The sequence below is a fragment of the Chlamydomonas reinhardtii genome, chromosome 9, assembly GCF_000002595.2.
Source record: "Chlamydomonas reinhardtii strain CC-503 cw92 mt+ chromosome 9, whole genome shotgun sequence".
NCBI lineage: Eukaryota > Viridiplantae > Chlorophyta > Chlorophyceae > Chlamydomonadales > Chlamydomonadaceae > Chlamydomonas > Chlamydomonas reinhardtii.
Genome location: NC_057012.1, coordinates 4,267,734 through 4,287,764, shown reverse-complemented (window position 1 = coordinate 4,287,764; position 20,031 = coordinate 4,267,734). Strand labels below are relative to the sequence as shown.

Below are 20,031 nucleotides of genomic sequence, written 5' to 3'. Positions count from 1 at the left end.
CGAGCTAATTTCAGCGTGGACAGCAGCAGAAAACAAAGAGGTTTCGCCGCGGCTTGAGTTTGACGTGGATTTGACGTATGAAGCTTTACCACATGCAAGAATAGCATGATGCAACGCTTTACACATCATTCTGTCGCGTCTGTCGGCGAGGGACAGATGGTTGGTCGAATGACATAGACATCGTTCCTATCTTTCCTGTTGTGGATTAAAGCTGTCTGTCAAAGTATTAAGTTTGCCTGCGAGAAAATCAGCCAATCCGCGAATACCGCAATGTCGGTCGTCCCTAGAACTCGTGCGCTTGCGCCCGGGGCTCGCTGTATGCATGGAAAATGCGAGCTGCACACCAAGTTACATACACTATCCAGCGTTTCAAGCGTTCGCTCGCGCTATTTCTCTCGCTCGCTCGCCTCGAGCCCACTTGCACAGGTAATCGTTAGAGTGCCCTTACGAAATGGCCAACACTGTGCCGATTCACGACTTTAGCAACGTCACTGAACTGAATGAGGAGCAAAAGCGTCAGCTGAGCGAACTGGAGCGGGCGCAGGGTGTTGCGAGCGATGCGGGCTACCGCATCGTGGCACCGCAACCCACCGCAAAGCTGCTCAGCGGCTACACCATCCCACTCGTGGGGCTTGGCACCTGGTGCGTGGGCCTGGGCGAAACGCAGGGAGAATGTAGGCGACGCCGCACGCGCAACGTCACACGCACCGGGCAACGTCATACCCAGTCGCGCCCGATGGCTGCTAAACACGTCACACAGCATCTGCGCTCGTTTCACGCCGTGTTCGCATGGTGTGTATAGAGTGTGTGTGTGTGTGTGTGTGTGTGTGTGTGTGTGTGTGTGTGTGTGTGTGTGTGTGTGTGTGTGTGTGTGTGTGTGTGTGTGTGTGTGTGTGTGTGTGTGTGTGTGTGTGTGTGTGTGTGTGTGTGTGTGTGTGTGTATGTGTGTGTATATATGTGTGCGTTGCATCACCATACCAAACCACCCGCATGACATCACATTACCCGTACATCCGCAGGAAGAGCGCCAAGGGCGAGGTGGGCGCGGCGGTGGCCACGGCGCTGCGTGCCGGATACCGCCACATCGACTGCGCGCGCATCTACCAGAATGAGCACGAGGTGGGTCCTCACAGCTTCCTACACCTCGCTGCGTGTTGGTGCACTACACACCTCTCCGTGTTGGTGCATGGGTTCTATGACACATTGTGCACATTGTGCACATTAGCCCTCAACACAAATGCCGACACGTCAGCACCTTCCCCACCCCGCGCCACCTGGGCTTGCGCTGAAGCTCGCCGTGCTCGCCGCGCGCACGTGTGCGGGTGCGCGTGTGCAGGTGGGCGAGGCGCTGGCGGCGGTGCTGGCGGAGGGCGTCGTGAAGCGAGAGGAGGTGTTCATCACGTCAAAGGTGTGAAGCACCTGATTATCGTGTATGGTGCCGTGCACATCCTTTCACTTAGGTTAAAGGTACTGGCGCAGGGATCTTGGGGTGCTGTGGGTGCTGGGCGGCGGCAAGGGAGTGCTCCATCTTGTTCTGCCCGCATGCTGTATGTGCCTGACACACGACCCCTAAGGCAGTGGCCCGAAGTTCTCAACCGACGCTTTGCTGCTCCCACCGCTGCTGTGCCGACGCCGCCGACGCCGCTGCTGCTGCTGTACAGCTGTGGAACACGGACCACGACCCGGCCCGTGTCGAGGCGGCCTGCCGCAAGAGCATGGAGGACCTGCGGGTGAGGGGGCGGCGGCGGGGGTGAGACGGCGGCGGCGGGACTGCGGGGGGTTTGCTTTTAACTATGTCAAGGGAGGTTTGTTCCTGCACCAATCCTATGGGGACGAAGACTAAGAATACAAGGCAAACAAGAGGGCTGCTGAGGCGGCGAGGGGTCCGGCGGGGAGGGCTGAGCGGGGAAAGTGTTTGAAGCCGCACCTCCGCTTGAGCGGTCCCCGCTACTGCCGTGCGTGTACGGCAGATGACACTGCGCAGTCCTGCCTGCGCGTTCCCCGCCCCCCCCGGTCCCCGAGCGACGATTCCTTGACAATGGCGACCTATTTTGTTGGACTCGGGCGTCTTACACCCCTTCGGGATAAGGATAAATACCCCCCCCCCTCACAAGCTCCACTGCCCCCATCGGTGTGTGCCCCAGGTGTCCTATCTGGACCTGTACCTCATGCACTGGCCCGTCACCGGCACCCCGGGGCCCGAGGTGCAGCCGCCGCTGGCTGACACGTGGGCGGCCATGGAGCAGCTGGTGGGGTGGGGGGCAGCACGGGGCGGGGGCCGTGGGGGGGCAGCAGGGGGCGGGGGCCGTGGGGGGGGGGCAGAGGAGGCGGGGGCAGTGGAGGCGGGGGCGGGGGCAGGGGCAGCGAGGGCGGGGGTCGTGGGGTTCGGGGACAGATGGGACCGGCGGGGCCAGGGGCTGGGTGATGGAGATGGCTGTCAGACGTCGTCGTGGCAGCGGCTGGGTAGGGACTTGCTGCCTGCCTGTTGATGCCGCACTCACGTGCCATGTGTCACCTCTTTTTGCCTTCCTCTGCGGGTTTGCAGGTGGACAAGGGACTGGTCCGCACGATCGGCGTCTCAAACTTCTCAGGTTGGCGCGCATGAGAGCATTGCTTGCTGTTTTTGCTGGGCGCGGTAGTTGAGGATATCTTGTAAGAGTTGTAATCCACTCCATACAAGTCATGACTGATAAAGGATTCCTACACGATCCTCGCGCCGCAGCCAAGAAGCTTGAGGCGCTGATGGCCCGCGCCCGCATCCAGCCCGCCGTCAACCAGGTGTGCGTGGCAGCATGCGCACGTGCACCAGTACATGCATGGGCGTGTGAGCGCGGGCGGTCTCCTTTCACACCTGCATAATGCAGCCATCCTCGCCGCGCATCCCTCCCGCCCCCGCCCCGTCTGCCACCCCTCATAGGCCGCGCTCTCCTACCCGCTCTTTTGCATGGGGTTCGATTCAGTTTGGCCTGATATCCACAACCCCTTCCCCCCCCTGAACGTCTGCCCTCCCCCCTCAAGGTTGAGGCGCACCCCTACTGGCGCAACGAGGAGCTGCGGTCCTGGTGCGCGGCCCGCGGCGTCCACCTCACCGCCTACTCGCCGCTGGGCTCGCCCGACAGCGCCGCAGTCATTGGGCGCGCCGCGGACGTGCCGTCGCCCCTCAAGGACGAGACCGTGGCGGCCGTGGCGGCGGAGCTGGGCAAGTCGCCCGCGCAGGTGCGGCAAGCGGGCAAGACCCACGCGCGCGTGTGTGTGTGGTAAGGGGGGATGCGTGCGTGCGAGTATGCGGCTGGTGTGCTGTTCCGGTGGTTTGCTTTGATGGTTGGTTGCCGTGCTGGTGTGCAGATCGTGAGTGTGTTTTGCAGCTGATGTGTACTTGGTCTTGCACCCGCGCTTGCACTGCTGCTGCACTACTGCAGCTGCCACATGACCAAGAACACTGATGTGTACTTGGTCTTGCACCCGCGCTTGCACAGCCGCTGCCCCCGCCCCACAAACCGGTAACCCGCCCTCCCCCACCCCGCGGCGCCAGGTGCTCATCCGCTGGGCTGTGCAGCGCGGCACCAGCGTGCTGCCCAAGTCCGTCAACCCGCAGCGCATCGCCGCCAACCTGGAGGTGCTGGTGGGTGGCTGGCAGCTGGCGCCGGAGCAGGTGGCGCGGCTGGACGCGCTGCCGGTGCAGCGCCGCATGGTGGACGGCTCGTTCTGGGTGGACGCGCGCGGGCCGTACCGGAGCACCGCCGAGCTGTGGGACGAGTAGCGGGATGGATGGAGGAGAGGATGGGGATTGTAGATGCCAGCCCAAAGCTCCAAGCTAAGCCGAACGGAGTGGAGCGGAGGAAGGGGTGGAGCTGGAGTTGCTGCCCTGCTAGCCTAGGGACGTTGCTGGCAGGTGGATGGCGTCATTGGAGTGTGTTGAGTGTGACTGGCTGGGAGAGCTGCCGTGCTTCAGGCGGTCACCGGCAGGGGCGCGAGTGTTCGTGGCCCGGTTGCTGGGTCGGGGGGTGGGCTTTTATTCAGAACGCAGGATGGCAGGCATGACGCATGCAGGATGGCAGGGAGGAGTGTTGTCAAGGCCGCAAGATTACTGGCGTTGATGGTGCGGCGCGGAACAAGCAACAAGGGAGTTCACATTTCTTTAAAAGTGTCTGCCGGCGTCCAGGGCCACTTCCGGTAAGGTCCTAGGCCAAAACTCTGGGCCGTAACCTCCCTGGGCCCAAACACCCTGCCACAGCCTGAGCTAAATAAACCGACGTCAGGTCCGACTCTCTGGGGTCAACCAACTTTGAAACCGTGTACTCACTGCGAGCGTGCAAGGGCATGCAACGCCTCCACTGCCCGTGTGCATTCCGGCCTGGGTCCGAGGTGCAAGTCAATCATGGGCGTCCCAGGCGACGCGTGCAGATCTGCCGGCCCAGCAAGCTGGCGCGCCTGGTGTGTGTGTGTGCGCGGCCAAACCAAACAAGCACATAATATAATCCCTGCGCTGCCACCGTACTGCTCTCCTATCCCTCTCAGCTGCAGTGCTCTAACTCCAACACACTCCAGCAACACAAACGCGAGTGTACCGTACCGTAATCGTAGGGCAAGACCATGGCTCTTTCGCTGTGAGACTCCCGCACATTGTGTGCCAACAAGTTCAGCAACGCGAGGGGAGGGCAGCTGACACCAACCAAGCCCCGGGCATTTAATACTCTCTTATTCCGATTCGAACATGCAGCTCCGAGCGCTAGCCCAGCACGGTATGCGGTGCCCGCGTGGTTCTGTGTGTGCGTGCGGCCCTTGCACGCGCTTGATGGAAACACACGCGGCACCTCACCCCGCACAATGCCCGCTCTTTACCGTACTCACTCCTCTCCGATACATCACTGACGCAGCTGCCGGCATCGCCGACGCCTCCACTGCCCTCAATAACTCAGCTCACAACTGCCAAGGCACGCGGCACCGCTCATTCGGAGCGCGCCCGCACACTCCCCACCGGGAGCGTGCGAGCAGCGCTCCACCCGCAAGACACACGACCACAACCATGCAGTACTCTCACCCGCCCCTGCACAACCCTCTCCAGCATTGACACGCCCCTTACCCCGCCTGCGGGTTCCTGGCTGCCCCCCAGATCTTACAGTGCGTCACGCCAGTTGGCCGGGATAGCGGTGCGGCGCACGGGACTGGCGTTGCGGCGGCCGCTAGCGCTGCGGCCCGCCTCCGCGGCATCGTCCTTGCCGACCTCCCTCACGTCCTCGCCAGCGGCGTGCGTCCCGTTGCGGCTGCTGCTAGCGCCATTGCTGCTGGCGCCGTTGCTGCTGCTGGTGTTGCTGCCGCTGCCCCGCTGCCGCTCCTGGGGCTTCTCAGCAGCCGCAGCCGCCGAGGAGGAGGACGAGGCGGCTGACGCGGCGGCGCCAGCGGACTCGCCATTAGCTAGGTTGGCCCAGCGGTTGCCCTTGCCCTTGCTCGGCGAGGCGCGCGAGCTCTCCGACCTCTCGCTTCGCTCCGAGCTCTCCGACCGCTTGCCGGAGCCCGCCGCCTGCCCCCGCTCGCTCTCCCGCTCCGCCTTGGCGCCGCCCTCGCCCTGCTCCTGCTGCTCCTTGTCCTCGGGGCACATGTCCGCGATGCGCACCGGCCAGCCGCGCATACGTGCGTTCTCGCTGGCGTTGCGCGCCGGCGAGGCGGCGCGCGGCAGCGACTCCGTCTCCTGCACCACCGCCGCGCGCTCCGTGGCGGTCATGTTGATGATCTCGCGTAGCGTCTTGCCGCGGCCGCCGGCCGGCACGTCGTCGGCGTGCTTCTTGCGGAACTCGTCCTCCGCGCGCCGGGCCTCCTCCGCCACCGCGGCGATGCGCGCCTGCTCCTCCTGCACGCGCTTGGACTCCTGCTCGCGCTCCTGCGCCTCCGCCGCCTCGCGCCAGGCGAGGGTGCGCGGCGAGGGCGAGCGGCTGTCGGCGCCGCTTGTGGTGCTGCTGGGGGCAGAGGAGGAGGCGGCGGGTGCGGGCTTGGGGGCCTCGGGCTTGGTTGAAGCCGTCGCGGGCGCGGCCGCGGCCTCTGCTGGCTTTGCCGCGGCCTGGACCGGGGCAGCGGCGGCGGCCTGGACGGGCGCCTGCGCCTGCTCGCGCCAGTCCGGCTTGGTCTTGGCTGGGGCCGGAGCCGGAGCCGGGGGCGGAGCCGCAGCGGCGGGCTTCTCCTGTGGCTTCTCAGCCTTCGGCTGCACCTGTGCCTGGGGCTGGGCCTGAGGCTGCGGCGGCTGCGGCGCCGGGATGGGCGGCTGCTCGCGGCGCTCCGCCTGAGGCGGGGCCGGCCTGGCCGCAGCGGGCGGCGCGGGTGCGGGCGCAGCCGCCCGGGCGGGCGGCATTGGGGCGGCGGCGGTGGGCCTCTTGACTGCACCCGGGGCGAGGGCATTCTTGACCACTGCCAGCGCCTGCGATACACGGGCCACACAGAGGGGCGGCACGGGGCGGAAAGGCGTGTCAAGCCGGAGCAGCGCAATTAAGGAACGCAAAAGCCCTCTGCTCCCGTGCTAGCTGGCTTGCGGGCTGCCACGGCCTCCACCTCCACGTGTGCTGCAAACACTCACACACACACTCACACACACACACACACACACACACACACACACACACACACACACACACACACACACGTGTACTTCACCCTCCAAGCTCACCTCCTTGAGCGCGGTCACCTTGACCTCATACTCAGCCTTCAGCACCGCCTTCTGCATCTCGAACTCAGCCTGTGGAGCGGGGAAGCAACACGACAAGAGAGCGACGAGACTGTTGGCAGCAGGCGAAACCCAACGCTTGGACTTGCAGGTGCCAGGCGGAAAGCTGGAGCTGCGGCGGGAGCAGCGTCGGCAGCGGGTGCCCGCACGACGCGAGTCCGCACCGGGGGGTGGGGCTGCCCCGGCCTGGCGTGACTGCGTGTGCGGCGCTGCGCGGCGGCATGGTGCTGGGTGGTGCTGTGCTGTGCGGAGACGGGTGCTGCCGCATGGCGCGGCGGGCGCTGTCCCGCGCACTGCCGCTGGGCGGGAGCTGGGTTTTGCTGCATGGCGCATGTATGTGGCATGCATGTGCGGCAGTGGCCTAGCGTGCTGCCCACGGCCTGAAGACGGGCGTGAGGGTGCCGTGCGCGGATGCCGTTGCGGTGCTCAAGCCCAGCCCCTGTGCATAGATGCATGCATGCGTGCGTGCCCGGCCCCGTCCGCGTGTATGTATGTGTGTGTGCGTGCGCACCCCGCCATCCCCCCGCCATGCGCCGAGTGCCCCCCGCAGGCCCAGCGACCGACGGCGCCTCGCACACCACCACCAACGCCCGCACCACGCCGCCGGCTAACGGCACAACTCTCGACACCGCCGCGCCACGCGCTGGGCCTCGCAAGCTCTAGAGTTTGGCCACAGCGGCGGCGGCGCGGGTCCTCGCGTCGGTCACGACAGCCCCCGGGAGGCGCCTCAGCAACGGGCATGGGCGGTACGACGAGCGCACGCGACAACAACACAACGCGGAGGTCCGGGGTCCGTGCCTGATCGTAGTCGATTTCTCCACCGCTCGCCATCGCGTCATCAGCCGCGAATAGCTCATCGCTGTCCGCCTTCGCGCTGCTGCCGGCGGAGGCTGACGGCTGCAGCGCCGCCGTCGTGCCACTGGCACTGGTGCTGCCACTGGCACTGCCACTGGCACTGGCACTGGTGCTGCCCGGGAGGCCGCCGCCGGAGCCGCCAATCACCTGAAGCCGCTCCTTGTTGGCGGTGGTGGCCTCGTCCAGCGCCATCTGCACCTGCTGCATCTCCTCCGTGTGCCGGTTGCGCTCGGCGCTCAGCTCCACCTGCGGGTGGGGGGGAGGTTGCGGGGGCGGTGTCGGGGGCGGAGGCGATGCGGCGTGGCACGAGGGACCGGTGGTGGCGGCGGTGGTGGTGGTGATGGTCGTGAGGTGAGGGGTGTTTAGGTGCGGCAGGATGCCGGGCCAGGAACTGCGTAAGAGGAGCAGGTTGGATTGGATCACAGACAGAGCAGAGCGTCACCGGCTTCCTGACACACAAGCGTGCAGCCACGCATGCGGTCACGCACCTGCAGCGTCTGCACCTGCTGCGCCATGACCAGCACCTCCTCCTGCGCCGCGGTGGCGTTCTCCAGCACCTGCACGCGCGGGGGCAGGGGCTCACCGGTGAACGTCCGCGGCCGGGCTGACGCTCAGGGTACAGTCCCACGGACCCCCAGCACCTCCAGCACCTTCACGACCTCCAGCACGAGGCACACGCAAGCTACGGAGCGCCCGTTTGTACCCACCTGGCAGCTGAGGCCTATACAGCACACCACACACCCACACACACACAGCCCCACCCAACCACACACCGACGGCCCCGCCCACCCAGCCACTCAGCCACCCATCCACACACACAGCCTCACAGCCCCACACAAGCGCACAGGACCATCACGCCCGCCCAGCCCGGTGCCTGGTCGCCGCACCCGCTCCACCTGCTTCTGGCTGGTGATGGTCTCCACGGCGTCGTGCAGCTGCTCCGCCAGCGCCACGCGCTCCACCTCCTGCTCCGCCAGCGCCGCCTGCAGACTGCTCTCGCGCTGCGCCGCCGTGCTCAGGCTGCGCTCCTGCTCCTGCAGCTTGGACTGCGGCAGTGAGGAGAAGGGATGGCAAGGGAGGGAGGGAGGGTGCAGCTGTCAGTATGGTAAGACGGAGACAATCAGTAACAAGCACCTTGAAGCGCCGACGACCACAAGGGGGTAAGGCTGGGACCGATTCGTTGGGCTCGGGCACATGGCCCCCTCCACACAGGCTCCTCCGCCTGCTCCCAAGCGGCTCCCAAGGGGCTCCCAAGGAGCTCCCAAGGCTTCCCAGGAGCTCCCAAGAGCTTCTCAAGTGGCTCCCAACGTGCTCCCAACGTGCTCCCCAGGGCTTCCCACGGGCTTCCCCAGGGCTTCTGCCGTACCTTGTAGCTGGCGATGTTGGCTTGAAGCTTCTCCACACGCCCCAGCAGGTCGCCCTCGCGCTCGCCCGCCGCGCGCGCCGCCGCCACCGCCGCCTTCTCGCGCGCCGCCGCCGCCTCCACCTCGCTCTGGCTGGCCTCCAGCTTGGCCTGCAGGAGGGCGGGGGCGTACACACACACACATGGGGTTGGAGGGCGGTGGAGGCGGTGCTGGTGCACAGGAGGCTGCAGGCATGGGGCCTTCGGCTCAGCCTTTAACCTGCACACCCCCTGAGACTCCTGCGACGACATCAGCAAGCGGCTGCATCCGCATTGCCGACGCCGCTCGGGTTGCCGACGCACGCGTGACAAGACGCTTTGGACGACGACGGGACTTCCAGGCGCGCGAGACAGGCACCTGGCTGTCCTCGACCACGTCGTCCCACTTGGCCTGCCCCCACACCCCCACACCCAGCACCACACCCTCGCTTACCCCCATCTCGCCCTCTCCCCACACTCCTTCTAGCCTCCCCATTTCGCTGCCCCACCTTGTAGCTCTCCGTCAGCTCCTGCAGCCGGCCCATCTCGCGCGTCATGGAGTCGGCCCGCTCGTTCATGGCCGCCTGCTTGGCCGCCGCCTCGGCCAGCTCCCGCTGCTGCTCCTCCAGCTTGGCCTGCGCAGGTGCGGGTCGGAGTTCGAGTTGGGGTGCAGCGGAGGGGAGGTTACTACGTTTATGATGAGCTAAGAAAGTGGTGGACGGAAGGCAATCTTGGGGGAACAGCAATCGGTAGGGGGGGGGGTTGCATTCACAGGAACATACTGCAGGCCGTTAGCATACCACACACCAGCCCGAGCACGCCCGGGCAAAACCTCGGAACACATACACACACATGACTACCCACACTGCTGCACACACTGCTACACACACACTGCTTTACACACATACTGCTACACACGCTGCTACAGACACACGCGCACACCTGGTACTCGTCGGCGGTGCGGCGCTGCTCCTCCAGCTCCGCGCTGAGCGCCTGCTGCCGCTCCAGCGCACCGCGCAGCTGCGACTCCTGCTGCGACACCACCGCCTGTGCGCGCACCACCACAAGCGAGCGGCAGGGGGCGGCAGGAAGCGATATATTATAGTGAGAGTGCACAACAGGACGGAGCAAGCCTCTGCGCGCCAACACCGGAACCTTCTACTCGTCGGCCGCTTGCCCCCGCCCGTTTCTCACCGGGCCGGGGTATCGTCTCGCCTCCCTCCCTGACCCTCCCTGACCCTCCCTGACCCCCCTGACCCTCCCTGACCCTCCTTGGCCCCCCCTGACCCTCCTTGGCCCCCCCTGACCCTCCTTGGCCCCCCCTTCCTCTCCCTCCCTTCCACTCGCTCCACCTGGGGCGGATTCATTGCGCTTGAGCACATAACCCCCCCTCTTTGACTGAGCAACGCTCATTCGGTGACGACTTGGTCTGCAATCTTTTCCGATGGCACCAGAACGTGGTCACAGGGTTGGGGCATATCGCCTCTCTCCCCTCCCTGGCTCTCCCTGGCCCTCCACTTCCTCCCCTCCCCCAACCTCCCCCTGGGACTGATTCATTGCGCTCGGGCACATGCCCCCCCCCATTGATTTAGTTTGGGCTGGTATTTAGGACCTCCACACACACACACGCCCCCCCATACACACACACACACACCTGCAGGCTGCTGAGCTGCGCATCCAGCGCCTCCTCGCGCTCCAGGCTGCGGCCCAGCTCGCCGTCGTGCTCCTCCAGGTACTCCTGCAGGGCGGCGGCAGAGGCAGAGGCAGCGGCGGCTAAGGCAGCGACAGTGGAGCGGGCGCAGCGCCATACTCGAGGGCCAGGCAACAGGGCAAGCGGTGCCGGATCATGTCAAGAGCCCGGTTAGCCCGCCCGCTCATGTGACTGCCTACAAATTAAGCACCCTGCCCTGGTTGGTTGGTTGCGGTCACAACGCCAGCCAGCCCCGCCCCCCCCCCCGCCCACCTTGTACTGCTCAATGACACGCCGCAGCCGGGCCACCTCCTTGCGCAGGGCCTCCTCCTGCCGCGTGCTCTCGCCCATGCCCGCTGCTGCCTTCTCAACCTGCGAGTACCGCGGGGGCGGGGGGGGGCGGGTAGCCGTCCAGGGACAAGCGTTTAGATCATGGCAGGGGGTGACCGGAAAGAGAGAGGGCGTAGCGGGCGGTGGAGGTATGACTCCCAACATCCGCATCGCGAACCCGTGGCCTGATGCCGCAGCGAACACGCACTCCTCGCGGCCTGCCCACTCCCAATGGGTCCTCAACAACTTGTGCGGGTGCGGGTGCGCCTCCTCCACATGCTGCAACCCCCCCCCCACTCCGCCCCCCGGCAGGTTCCCTTGCGACCTCCCCTCTCCCGCCCCGCCCTGCATGGGCCCCACCCGCCTCCCCACCTGGCGCTGGAACTCCTCGGCTCGCGACTGCATGGAGCTCAGCTCGCGGTGCAGCACCTGCTCCCGGGCCAGGGCGTCTGTGGGCGTGGGTGTGTATGTGGGGGTGTGGGAGGGTTCCATGCATGATTCACTGCGTCGAGACAGGGTGTTGCAGCAGATCAAACTTTGGGGGTTACATTCATGATCAGATGTAGAGGCAGTCTTGGGGGCCAGGAGAGCGGGGGGCCGACGGGCGAGAGGGGCAGCGGAAGGTATTCACAATGCCGAGGACGAGGGAGGGTTTCACACGAAGGGGTTGGAGGGGTTGGAGCCCCTCCCTCGCTCCCTCCCTCCCTCTCCCTGCTGCCGCCATGCGCCACCCACCGTCCAGCGCGCTCTTCATCTCCTTGAGCATGCTCTCGTACAGGTCCTCCGTCTGGCTGGCACGTGCCTCCACACTGGCCAGCTGCCCCTGCAGCGCGCCCAGCTCCGCCTCGTGCGCCTCGGCAGACTGCAAGGGGGGGGGGGGGGGGCGAGGGTGGCAGAGTGAGTGGGGGGCGCGAGTGCGAGTGAGAAGGAGCGGCGCCCGAGGTGTGTTACAGACCCGCCTCCCGCCCGGCCCTACCTGCCTCGCCACCCGCCCTCCCCCATGCCCACCTCGCCTACACCCTCCGCCTTGCATGCACGGCCACCCCCCGCCCCCACACCCCTTCCCCTCCCCCTCGCCCCCTCCCCCGCGCTGCTCACCATCTGCAGCTGCTCCTGCAGCACCGCCACCTGCTTCTCGTACACCTGCACACTGCCCGCCAGCTTCATGCTGGTCGCCACCTGCGCCTCCATGGCTGCCAGCATGGACTCGCTCTGGGCCTGCGCGTTCCTGTGAGTGTTCAACAGCACAAGGAAAAGCAACACGCGTTGAAACATACGGGTGTGTGTGTGTGTAAGAAGGGTTCCCAGGCAATGAGAGGGGCCGCGGTAGCCACGTCGGACCAATTTACCTAGGCTTCTAGGTTGCAGGTTGTCAGCCCGTCCCATCCGGTCCTCCCGTACCTCCTGCTCCCTCTCCAGCCCTGACCCCTCCTGCTCCCTCTCCCTCAGCACACACACACACACGACCTCAATCCTCTCCCCCTTAACTAGTCATGAATGTAATCCCCCACCCACTTTGCGGCGACGAGCTCCTTCTCCAGGTCTTCATACTGGTCCACCGCCCCCGTGTACGCCGCCTCCAGCCGCTCCAGCAGCCGCAGCGAGTAGCTGCCAGCAGCGTCCGCGCGCTGCATCTCCGCCAGCGCCCCCTGGTACTGCGACCGCGCCGCCTGCAGCGCGCTCTCCAGCGCGTTCACGGCGTCGCTGTTGGAGTTGTGGCTGCGCGCGGCCTCCGCCAGGCGGGACTGCGGCGCGGTGTGGGCGGCGGAGGGTTGGGGTCGGTGGGGTTGGTGGGGTTCAGGGTTGTGGGGAGGGTTGGTGCTCTCAAGGCGCAACGACAAAAAAGAAACGGCCCCAAAACACACACCCAACGCCCCTCCAACCCATCCACCCACACCCACCCACACACGCTTGGCTTGATTTCGTTTCGTTTTTAAACACACACCCAAACACACACACACACACACACACATACCCCCCCACCCCCCCACCCACCCACCCACACACCCAAACCCACACCCAACCACACGCACACGCTCCCCCTCCCCCACCCCTCCCCCACCTGCATGAGCCCCAGCTCCCCGCTGAGGTCCTGCTCCCGGCCGCGGCTGGCCTCCAGCTGCTGCCCCATGGTCTCCAGCGCCAGCCGGTTGGCCGCCGCCTCCGCCTGCGCCGCCTCCACCTGCGCCTTCAGCGCCGCCATGGCCGACTCATACTCGGCCACACGCTCCGCCTCCAGCGCGGCGCGAGCCGCCAGCTGAGACTCCACCTGTGTGTTTGCGATGGGTGCGAAAATCATGGTGGGTCGTGCTTCATGCGATGGCGGAGGCGGAGGCGGCGGTAGTGGCGCGGCGTGGCGCGTGGGTGTTGGTTGGGTGAGAGCTAGCCTGGTCAGGGCGTGGATGCGCGATGGCAAATACAAATACGCACAGACGCGTGCTGTGCTTGTTGCCCGCTCATGCGCGCGCCAAGGCCGCCGCCGCACCTGGCGCTGTGCGTCCTGTGCCGCCTGCCGCGCCGCCTCCATGGCCTCCATGTGCTGCCGCTCCAGGTCGGCCATGCGCGCGTGCTCGGCGGCCAGCGCGGCGGCCACCTGCAGGGCGCGGGCAGCAGCAGATAAGTATGTGCGTGTTCGGCGCGGTGATTGTTGTAATCGCCAGGATACCGGCTTGGGTGCGTTATCAGCGTGAATAAAGTGATAACTGCGGCTTGGCAACGGCGAGCTGCTGTTTATGTTCGTCACATGTTGTGATGAGAAACAGCATTCTTGTGCTCGTGGTTTCACATGCCCCTCGCGGTTACCCACCGGCTGGCTGCGGCCTGGCGATGTGGCGCGTGCGCCTGGCGAGGTGGCGCGAGGCCAGCCGGCGCCTGCGCGAGCCGGCGAGGACGAGCGAGCCACCGCGGCCTCCTCCTGCGGGCCGCACACGGCACAGCGCGAGCTTGGGTTTCCAGATAACCATGATACAACAACACAGCCCAGCAGCGACCCAGCAATGTGACGCGCCACTCCCGCAACCAGACGTCGTTGGGGCTTATTGGGGGTTGCAGATTACCGTGGGCACACGAGTCGGACCCATGCCCGCCTCCCCGGCGCATCCCTGAGCCGGCCCGACTCACCCCGTCGCTGCCCGCGTCGTGCGCGGCCGCCAGAGCCTCGCGCCAGTTGGCTTTGGTCACCTGTGCGGGCCGAGGGCAGCGATGCAGCAGAGTTCAATGCCAAGTTGCAGTTGACCTCCGCTCCGACCCGACCCGACCCGTGCGCCTCTACACATTTGCGCCCCGAACACGCAACGAGGCGGCGTCATGAAGCCCAGCCCAGCCCTCCAAAACCACCACACCCAAAACCCACAATTGATACAACGCAGCCTGCCCCATACCCATACCCCCGTATATTCGCGCCACCCTCGTTTTCCAAGAACGGCTATCCCCCCCCACACACACACACACCCGCCCGCACACACCCTCCCCATCACCCGCTCCTCACCGTCTCGCCGCCCTCCGAATCCGACGCCGATCCGCCTGCGCCCGAGCCGTGCTTGGACACGCGGCCGCTGCCGTACATGACATGCACCTCCTCCTCATCCGGGTCAAAGCTGTCCAGAACCTCCACCACACCGCCCATCATGTCTAGCGACGGCGGCTGCGGCGGCGGCAGCCCGCGCCCCCCGCCGCCGCCGCCGCCGGAGGCGGCGGCGGCGGCACGCCAGCCGTCGTTTGCCGAGCGCTGGCCCGTTGCCGGCGAGCCGGAGCGGCTGCTGCTGCTGCCGGTGGCGGTGGGGGAGCTGGAGCGGCTGCGGCGCGCCTCGCGCGCCTCGTCAAAGGCTCTCGCCACCTCCTCGGCGGCGCGCTCGCGCTCGTCCACGCTGGCGCCCGACTGCTGGCTGATCATGCTGTCAAAGGCCTTCAGGATCGCGTCCGCCGGCTTGGCAGCCGCCGCCTGAGGCTGCTGCTGCTGCTGCTGCTGCTGTGGCTGCGGGGGCTGCTGGGGATGCGATTGCTGCTGGGGAGGCGCCTGCGGCGCCGGCAGCGACGGATCGGGCGCGCCGCCGGCGGAGGCGGAGCCGGAGGGCGCGTAGGTGGGCGGCACGAAGGTGGAGGGCGTGAACTGCGCCTGAGGCAGCGGCTTGCCGCGCTGCGCCGCCTTCTCCACCATTTTGCGCACCGCCGCCAGGTCGCTCTGCTGCTGCAGCGCCGCCGCCGCGGCGGCGGCGGCGGGCGTGGGCGGCGGCACGGCGGGCGGCGGCGGCAGGCCGGCGGGCCCGCGCGTGGGGCTGACGGAGCGGCCGCCAGGCATGCCGGGGGCGGCGGCGACGGCGGCCGTGTCGTAGCCGGCGGGCGCGGCCTCCTGCTGCTGCTGCGGCTGCTGCTGCTGGGCCTGAGGCGGCAGCTCCAACTCGATGGGCCCTGCACGCGCAGGTGCGGAGCCGGCGGCACGGCAGTGAGCATGGGTGTGAGCGGGTGTGTCACCGACCATCCTTCCTACCTCAAGCAGCGCGCCGCCTCACGCCCTTGACCCGCCCCATGCCTCATCAAGCCACCACCTCCACCTCGAAAACCACCCCTCTCCCATGCCCCTCTCCTGCTCCCCACGCCCATTATCGCCCCCACCAACCCACCACCCGACCACACACATCCACGCGGCGCTCACCCGAGTTGGGCACGCCCCAGTCCATGACGTACAGCAGCATGCGGTCGGGTCCCGCCGCCGGGTTCGTGGCGTGCCCCAGCACCCGGTCCGCGCCTGGCTCCCACACGGCCGTGGTGCCCGCCGCCCCCGCGCCCGCCGCCACCAGCACCAGCTTGGCATTGAGCGGCTGGCGGTCCATGCGGAGCGCCGCGCGCGCCGTGAAGCAGCCGGCGGCGCCGGGGTCGCGCCGCAGCGGCACGCCCTGTGTTGGGAACGGCACGAGAGGAAAGGGATTCGCAATTGGTCGTGTGCGGATGGCGTGTTGCGTGCGTGGCGTGGGGTGTGTGTGTAGGAAGCGTGTGATGCGCGGGGCCGGTCTGTGGAGGTTGGAGGACGATAACCGCAACTAGGAGGTGTGGCGTGTGGCGTGGAGTGCTCCCCGATACAGCCCATTGGATGCAGCCCCCAGCCCCTAGCGCCCAGTCCCCAGCGCCGCCTGGCGTCATCCCGCGACCCCTGCGCGACCGCTGCGCGACTCCCCCCCCCCCGTGTCTCTGGCTTCCTGGTTGGCAATAGTGGGCACAACCCCCGGCCGCCGCCCCCCGCCCCCGCCCGCCGCCCCCCCTCGCTCCCAGTCGCACCTGCGACGGCTCCCAGGCTCCCAGCTCCGCCGCCGAGCCCGTCAGCACCGGCACCGGCTCCGGACTGCCTGGCGGCGGCGGCGGCAGACCCGTGGAGCGCAGCGTCCACTGCACCAGCGTAGTGCCTGCGTGAGAGCGTGCGTGCGTGAGCGTGTGTGTGTGTGTTAAAGAGCACAAGGAAAACGTTGCGTGTGTGTGTGTATGTGTGTGTGTGTGTGTGTGTGAGTGAGTGTGTGAGCGTGAGCGTGAGCGCGTGTGTGTGTGTGTGCGTGTGTGCGTGTTTTGGACAACGATACGGAAACGAGACCCGCCCGTGTGCGTTGCGTGCGTGTGAGTCGGCAAGTGCGAATGCATCCGCAGAGCAAATGTACGAATGCATCCGCGCCCGTGAACCCTCCCCAGCCCCCCAGCCCCTCCCCCAAACCCAGCCCCTCCCTCCAACCCAGCCCCCCCCCCCCAAACTCCCCGACCCCCCAGGCCCAGGCGCCACCACCGCGGCGGCGCCACACACACACACACACACACACGCACCCGGGGCCCGCGGCAGCGCCGGCGGCGGCCACAGCATGGCGTGTGTGCGGTTGGTGTCCTCGAAGTCGCACATGACCAGGTAGCCGTACGACACGGCTGAGGAGGCGGGCGGCGCCGCCAGCAGCAGCATGCGGTCGCCGCCGGTCTCCCAGTGGATGGGCAGCCCGTCCTGCATCAGCACCAGCTGCAGGGGGGCAGGAAGGGGGGAGGGAGGGAGGGAGGAGGAGCAGGGGAGGGAGGTGAGGGAGGTGAGGGGAGGAGCAGGGGAGGGGATGTGTGTTGGGATCAGTGGCACGGTGATGCAGCTACAGATTGAGTTCCTTGAGAGGGTTGGGGAGGAGGGGAAGGGGGAGGAGGTGGATGTGGGGAGGAGGAGGGGCGGGTTTAGCCGGCGTGCATGCGGGTTCACTCATATCACCGCACAATGCGCGCCCGGCCCGGTGCCTGCAGCTCAGCCGCTAACCGGCTCCTGCACTCCCCGCGCCGCCTGGGCCCTCGCACCGTGCCCCGGCCGTCCGCCCTGCCCCCTCCCTGGCGATTCCTGGACTAGCCTTATCCCCCCCTTCCTCCCGCTCCTTTCACCCTCCCCCTGCCCAGATCTGTTGACACCCCACCCCCACCCCCCCCACACACACACGCACACGCGTGCCCAAAGCCCCAGAAACCCCAGCCCCCCCTCCACCCCCTCCCCCACACAAACACACACGCGTGGCCCTCCCCCTCCCCCTCCCCCCTCCCCGCACCCCTCTCCGCACCTTGGCCGCTATGGGCGTGTCTGTGGGCAGCACCACCTCTGTCCGGTGCGCGTTGCCGGCCGGCGCCAGGTACAGCCGCGGCCCCGCCTGCGGGTTCCACTCGCCCAGCCGCGGGTGGCCGCCCACCAGCACCAGCTGCTGGCCTGTGGGGTTGTGGTGGTTGTTGTGATTGTGATTGTTGTTGTTATGGTGGTTGTTATGGTGGTTGTTGTGGTTGTTGTGATGGTTGTGTGGATGTCCACGGTGTGGTGTGTGGTGGGATAGAGGGTGGCGTGAGAGCGTGTTTGTGTGTGGGGGGAGGGAAGGGGGGAGGGCCGCCGCGATGGGCCGCCAGTACTGGGGAACGGCATGTAGGCATGGCGGGGGCGAGGCGGGCCGCGGGCGTTACTGGCGCGGGTGGGCACGCCACGGCGCGTGCGGCCTTACCCGGAGGCAGCTGCCCCTTCGGCACCACAATCTGCACTTTAACGTGGCCGGGCGGGACCGCGGCTCCAGCCGCCCCCGCGCCCCCTGGTGCCGCCGCGTGCATCACCTGCGTGCGCAACGATTGCATGAAGCGACCGGGTGAGCAGGGAGCAGGGGATCAGGGGGCAGAAGCCTGAAGCGTGCGGGAGTTAGGGGGGCAAGGCGGCAGCGCAGGCGACGGCGATGCAATCGGACGGAGCAGGGGCGTCGGTGGTTTGGGCGCTCTCAGTGGTGAGGGCAAGGGATGAAAAAGGCGCGCTCGAGCGTGCGCCGCTCACCACTGTTTGCCGGGGGCGCGCAAAAGCAGCCTGCTGGTGAACATACGAGGGAAGCTGCTGCGCGGCACAGACAGTCCTCGGCTGTGAGCTGTGCTTCGCGAAGCCTGCGTGTGCATTTTGGACTTGGTCAAGTTACGCGAGGGGGAGTCGCTCGCCAAAACGGTGCAGACCCTGCTTCAAGCAACCTTGCGCACCAGCTTGTTGCTCCTGCTTTCGACGCCCTGCTTTACTGCTCCTCTGGGGCGCAACACCGGGCGGCGCAGTGGGCAGAACTCTTGGCGAGGGGGAAAGTCGCCTGGCGCTCAGGCCCACACTGCCAGTGGACGCCATGTCCACCAATCGTTATTGTTGCACACGGGTTCAGCGTTGCTAACAAAAAGGTCGCTGCTTGCAGACGTCAGAACTGGCCTAACGAAACTCGAGCCTCGAGGCTTCTCCGCTCAGGCGTTACTAGCTGTGCGACCACCTAACCTTGCTAGTGCAACCATCTATGTAGCGAGTTTGGTCTCAGCACCTTCAATTTTGGCGAACCATGGATCGGATATGAGGTTTCCAGTTTAGCAGCTCATTTCATGCATTTTATCCTTTACATTGGCAGACGATCATGTAACCTACTCGCTCAGCCATACAAACCGCACGCAAGTGGACTTCTAGGCAGAATTGCAGTTCTTAAGGCGCGCGGCGCTTGCAGCACTCTTTGCCGTTCTTTCCGGCCCCACACAAGCCTAGATGAAGCAATTCTTGCTTACATGCTCAAAGCCTCCTGGACGGACTCCATAGCGCTGGCGCCAGCGGGCGACCCCTGGCCAGCGCCCCACCCCCTCCCTCCGCGCGGTGGAGTACACACAGAGGAGAGAGCAAAAAAGTGGCATGCGTGAAGCTCTTGGCGAGGGAGCACAGATGCGGCGCTTCGTGGCGCAGTGTGTCGGAGACACAGGAACCCTCCCATGTGGGCACGGTGGCCGGCCTTCCGTGCCGGGCGCCTACGGCACAAACAAGGGGTATGACAAGGGAGATGGAGCCGCAGATATGAATGCACACGTCGCAAAGGAGGTACACCAACCACACGTCCCCTGGAGTGTGGCAGCAGGGTGCCGCCATGGGAGCCGCCGTGCCGTCAGCAGCCAGAGCGCGCACGGGGGATCGCCCGCACGCACGCCTTTGTGCCCCCGGACTCTGCATGAGCCCGGACTTTCGACGCCGTGCGCCTACCACCAGTGACTCGGCAGCTGTTACAGACCGTGCCACTAGCGCCCACCATACCAGCCTCCGCTGTCCGCCAGCCAACTTCCTCTTTTACCACGCTTTACTTGCTGCCTACTGTCTACACAACACGTCAATTCCAGTGAGCCCCAGCGTGCAACTCCAGCAAACCTTTCGCCCAACTGGGATGAGACGCCATTTGGAGAAGGAGGGCCTCTGCACGCCTTGGTAAAGCCAGGGGCTGCGTAAACCGAGTTTGTGTTGGCGGCAACCTGTACTGTCGACATGTTTAACATTCCGTGCAAGTTCTGGTGGGGGCCGGGCAACACGCGTCACGCGGGCGTGCGATTGCTCGCAGCAGTCTTGACGGAGGCTCATGAGTGCGTGCCTGCTAAAGTGATGCTCACACTGGTGTCGATGGGAGGAGCTTGGTGCTCGCGAATGGGTAGTTGGCCAAGGCCCCAAGACCCGGTGTCTCTAGACACCTTGACTGCCGGCGTGATCGCGTGGTGATGCACTTGCTACCTGGCGTGGTGGTCACTGGCACTGGCCATGACTGG

At 66.4% G+C, this 20,031-nt stretch overlaps 2 protein-coding genes across 3 annotated transcripts; one reads left to right on the top strand and one right to left on the bottom strand.

Moving 5' to 3' along the window:
* The first annotated feature begins 64 nt into the window (after window positions 1–64).
* Window positions 65–4,120, top strand: CHLRE_09g394658v5 (uncharacterized protein). The gene is made up of 9 exons (XM_043065724.1): window positions 65–642; window positions 1,020–1,119; window positions 1,337–1,408; window positions 1,662–1,730; window positions 2,145–2,249; window positions 2,546–2,591; window positions 2,723–2,778; window positions 3,019–3,216; window positions 3,533–4,120. Exons 1-9 carry the CDS (start codon window positions 452–454, stop codon window positions 3,758–3,760), a joined length of 1,065 nt encoding a protein of 354 aa, XP_042921234.1. The 5' UTR covers window positions 65–451; the 3' UTR covers window positions 3,761–4,120.
* A 4-nt stretch (window positions 4,121–4,124) lies between these two features.
* Window positions 4,125–18,814, bottom strand: CHLRE_09g394621v5 (uncharacterized protein). 2 transcript variants are annotated; one of them, XM_043065722.1, is made up of 26 exons: window positions 18,463–18,814; window positions 18,269–18,372; window positions 17,952–18,057; window positions 17,526–17,668; window positions 16,771–16,954; window positions 16,240–16,364; window positions 15,620–15,860; window positions 14,456–15,375; window positions 14,089–14,148; window positions 13,775–13,882; window positions 13,454–13,561; window positions 13,031–13,237; window positions 12,484–12,713; window positions 12,067–12,196; window positions 11,704–11,830; window positions 11,341–11,417; window positions 10,912–11,010; window positions 10,603–10,686; window positions 9,891–9,995; window positions 9,458–9,583; window positions 8,934–9,080; window positions 8,464–8,613; window positions 8,056–8,124; window positions 7,511–7,813; window positions 6,656–6,724; window positions 4,125–6,409 (listed from the first exon to the last, which is right to left on the bottom strand). In XM_043065722.1, the coding sequence occupies exons 1-26, from the start codon at window positions 18,596–18,598 to the stop codon at window positions 5,117–5,119; spliced, it is 5,451 nt and encodes a 1,816-aa protein (XP_042921232.1). In that variant the 5' UTR covers window positions 18,599–18,814; the 3' UTR covers window positions 4,125–5,116. The 2 variants fall into 2 exon arrangements, with proteins under 2 accessions (XP_042921232.1, XP_042921233.1); XM_043065723.1 differs by having other exon boundaries at window positions 7,715–7,813.
* Window positions 18,815–20,031: the final 1,217 nt, after the last annotated feature.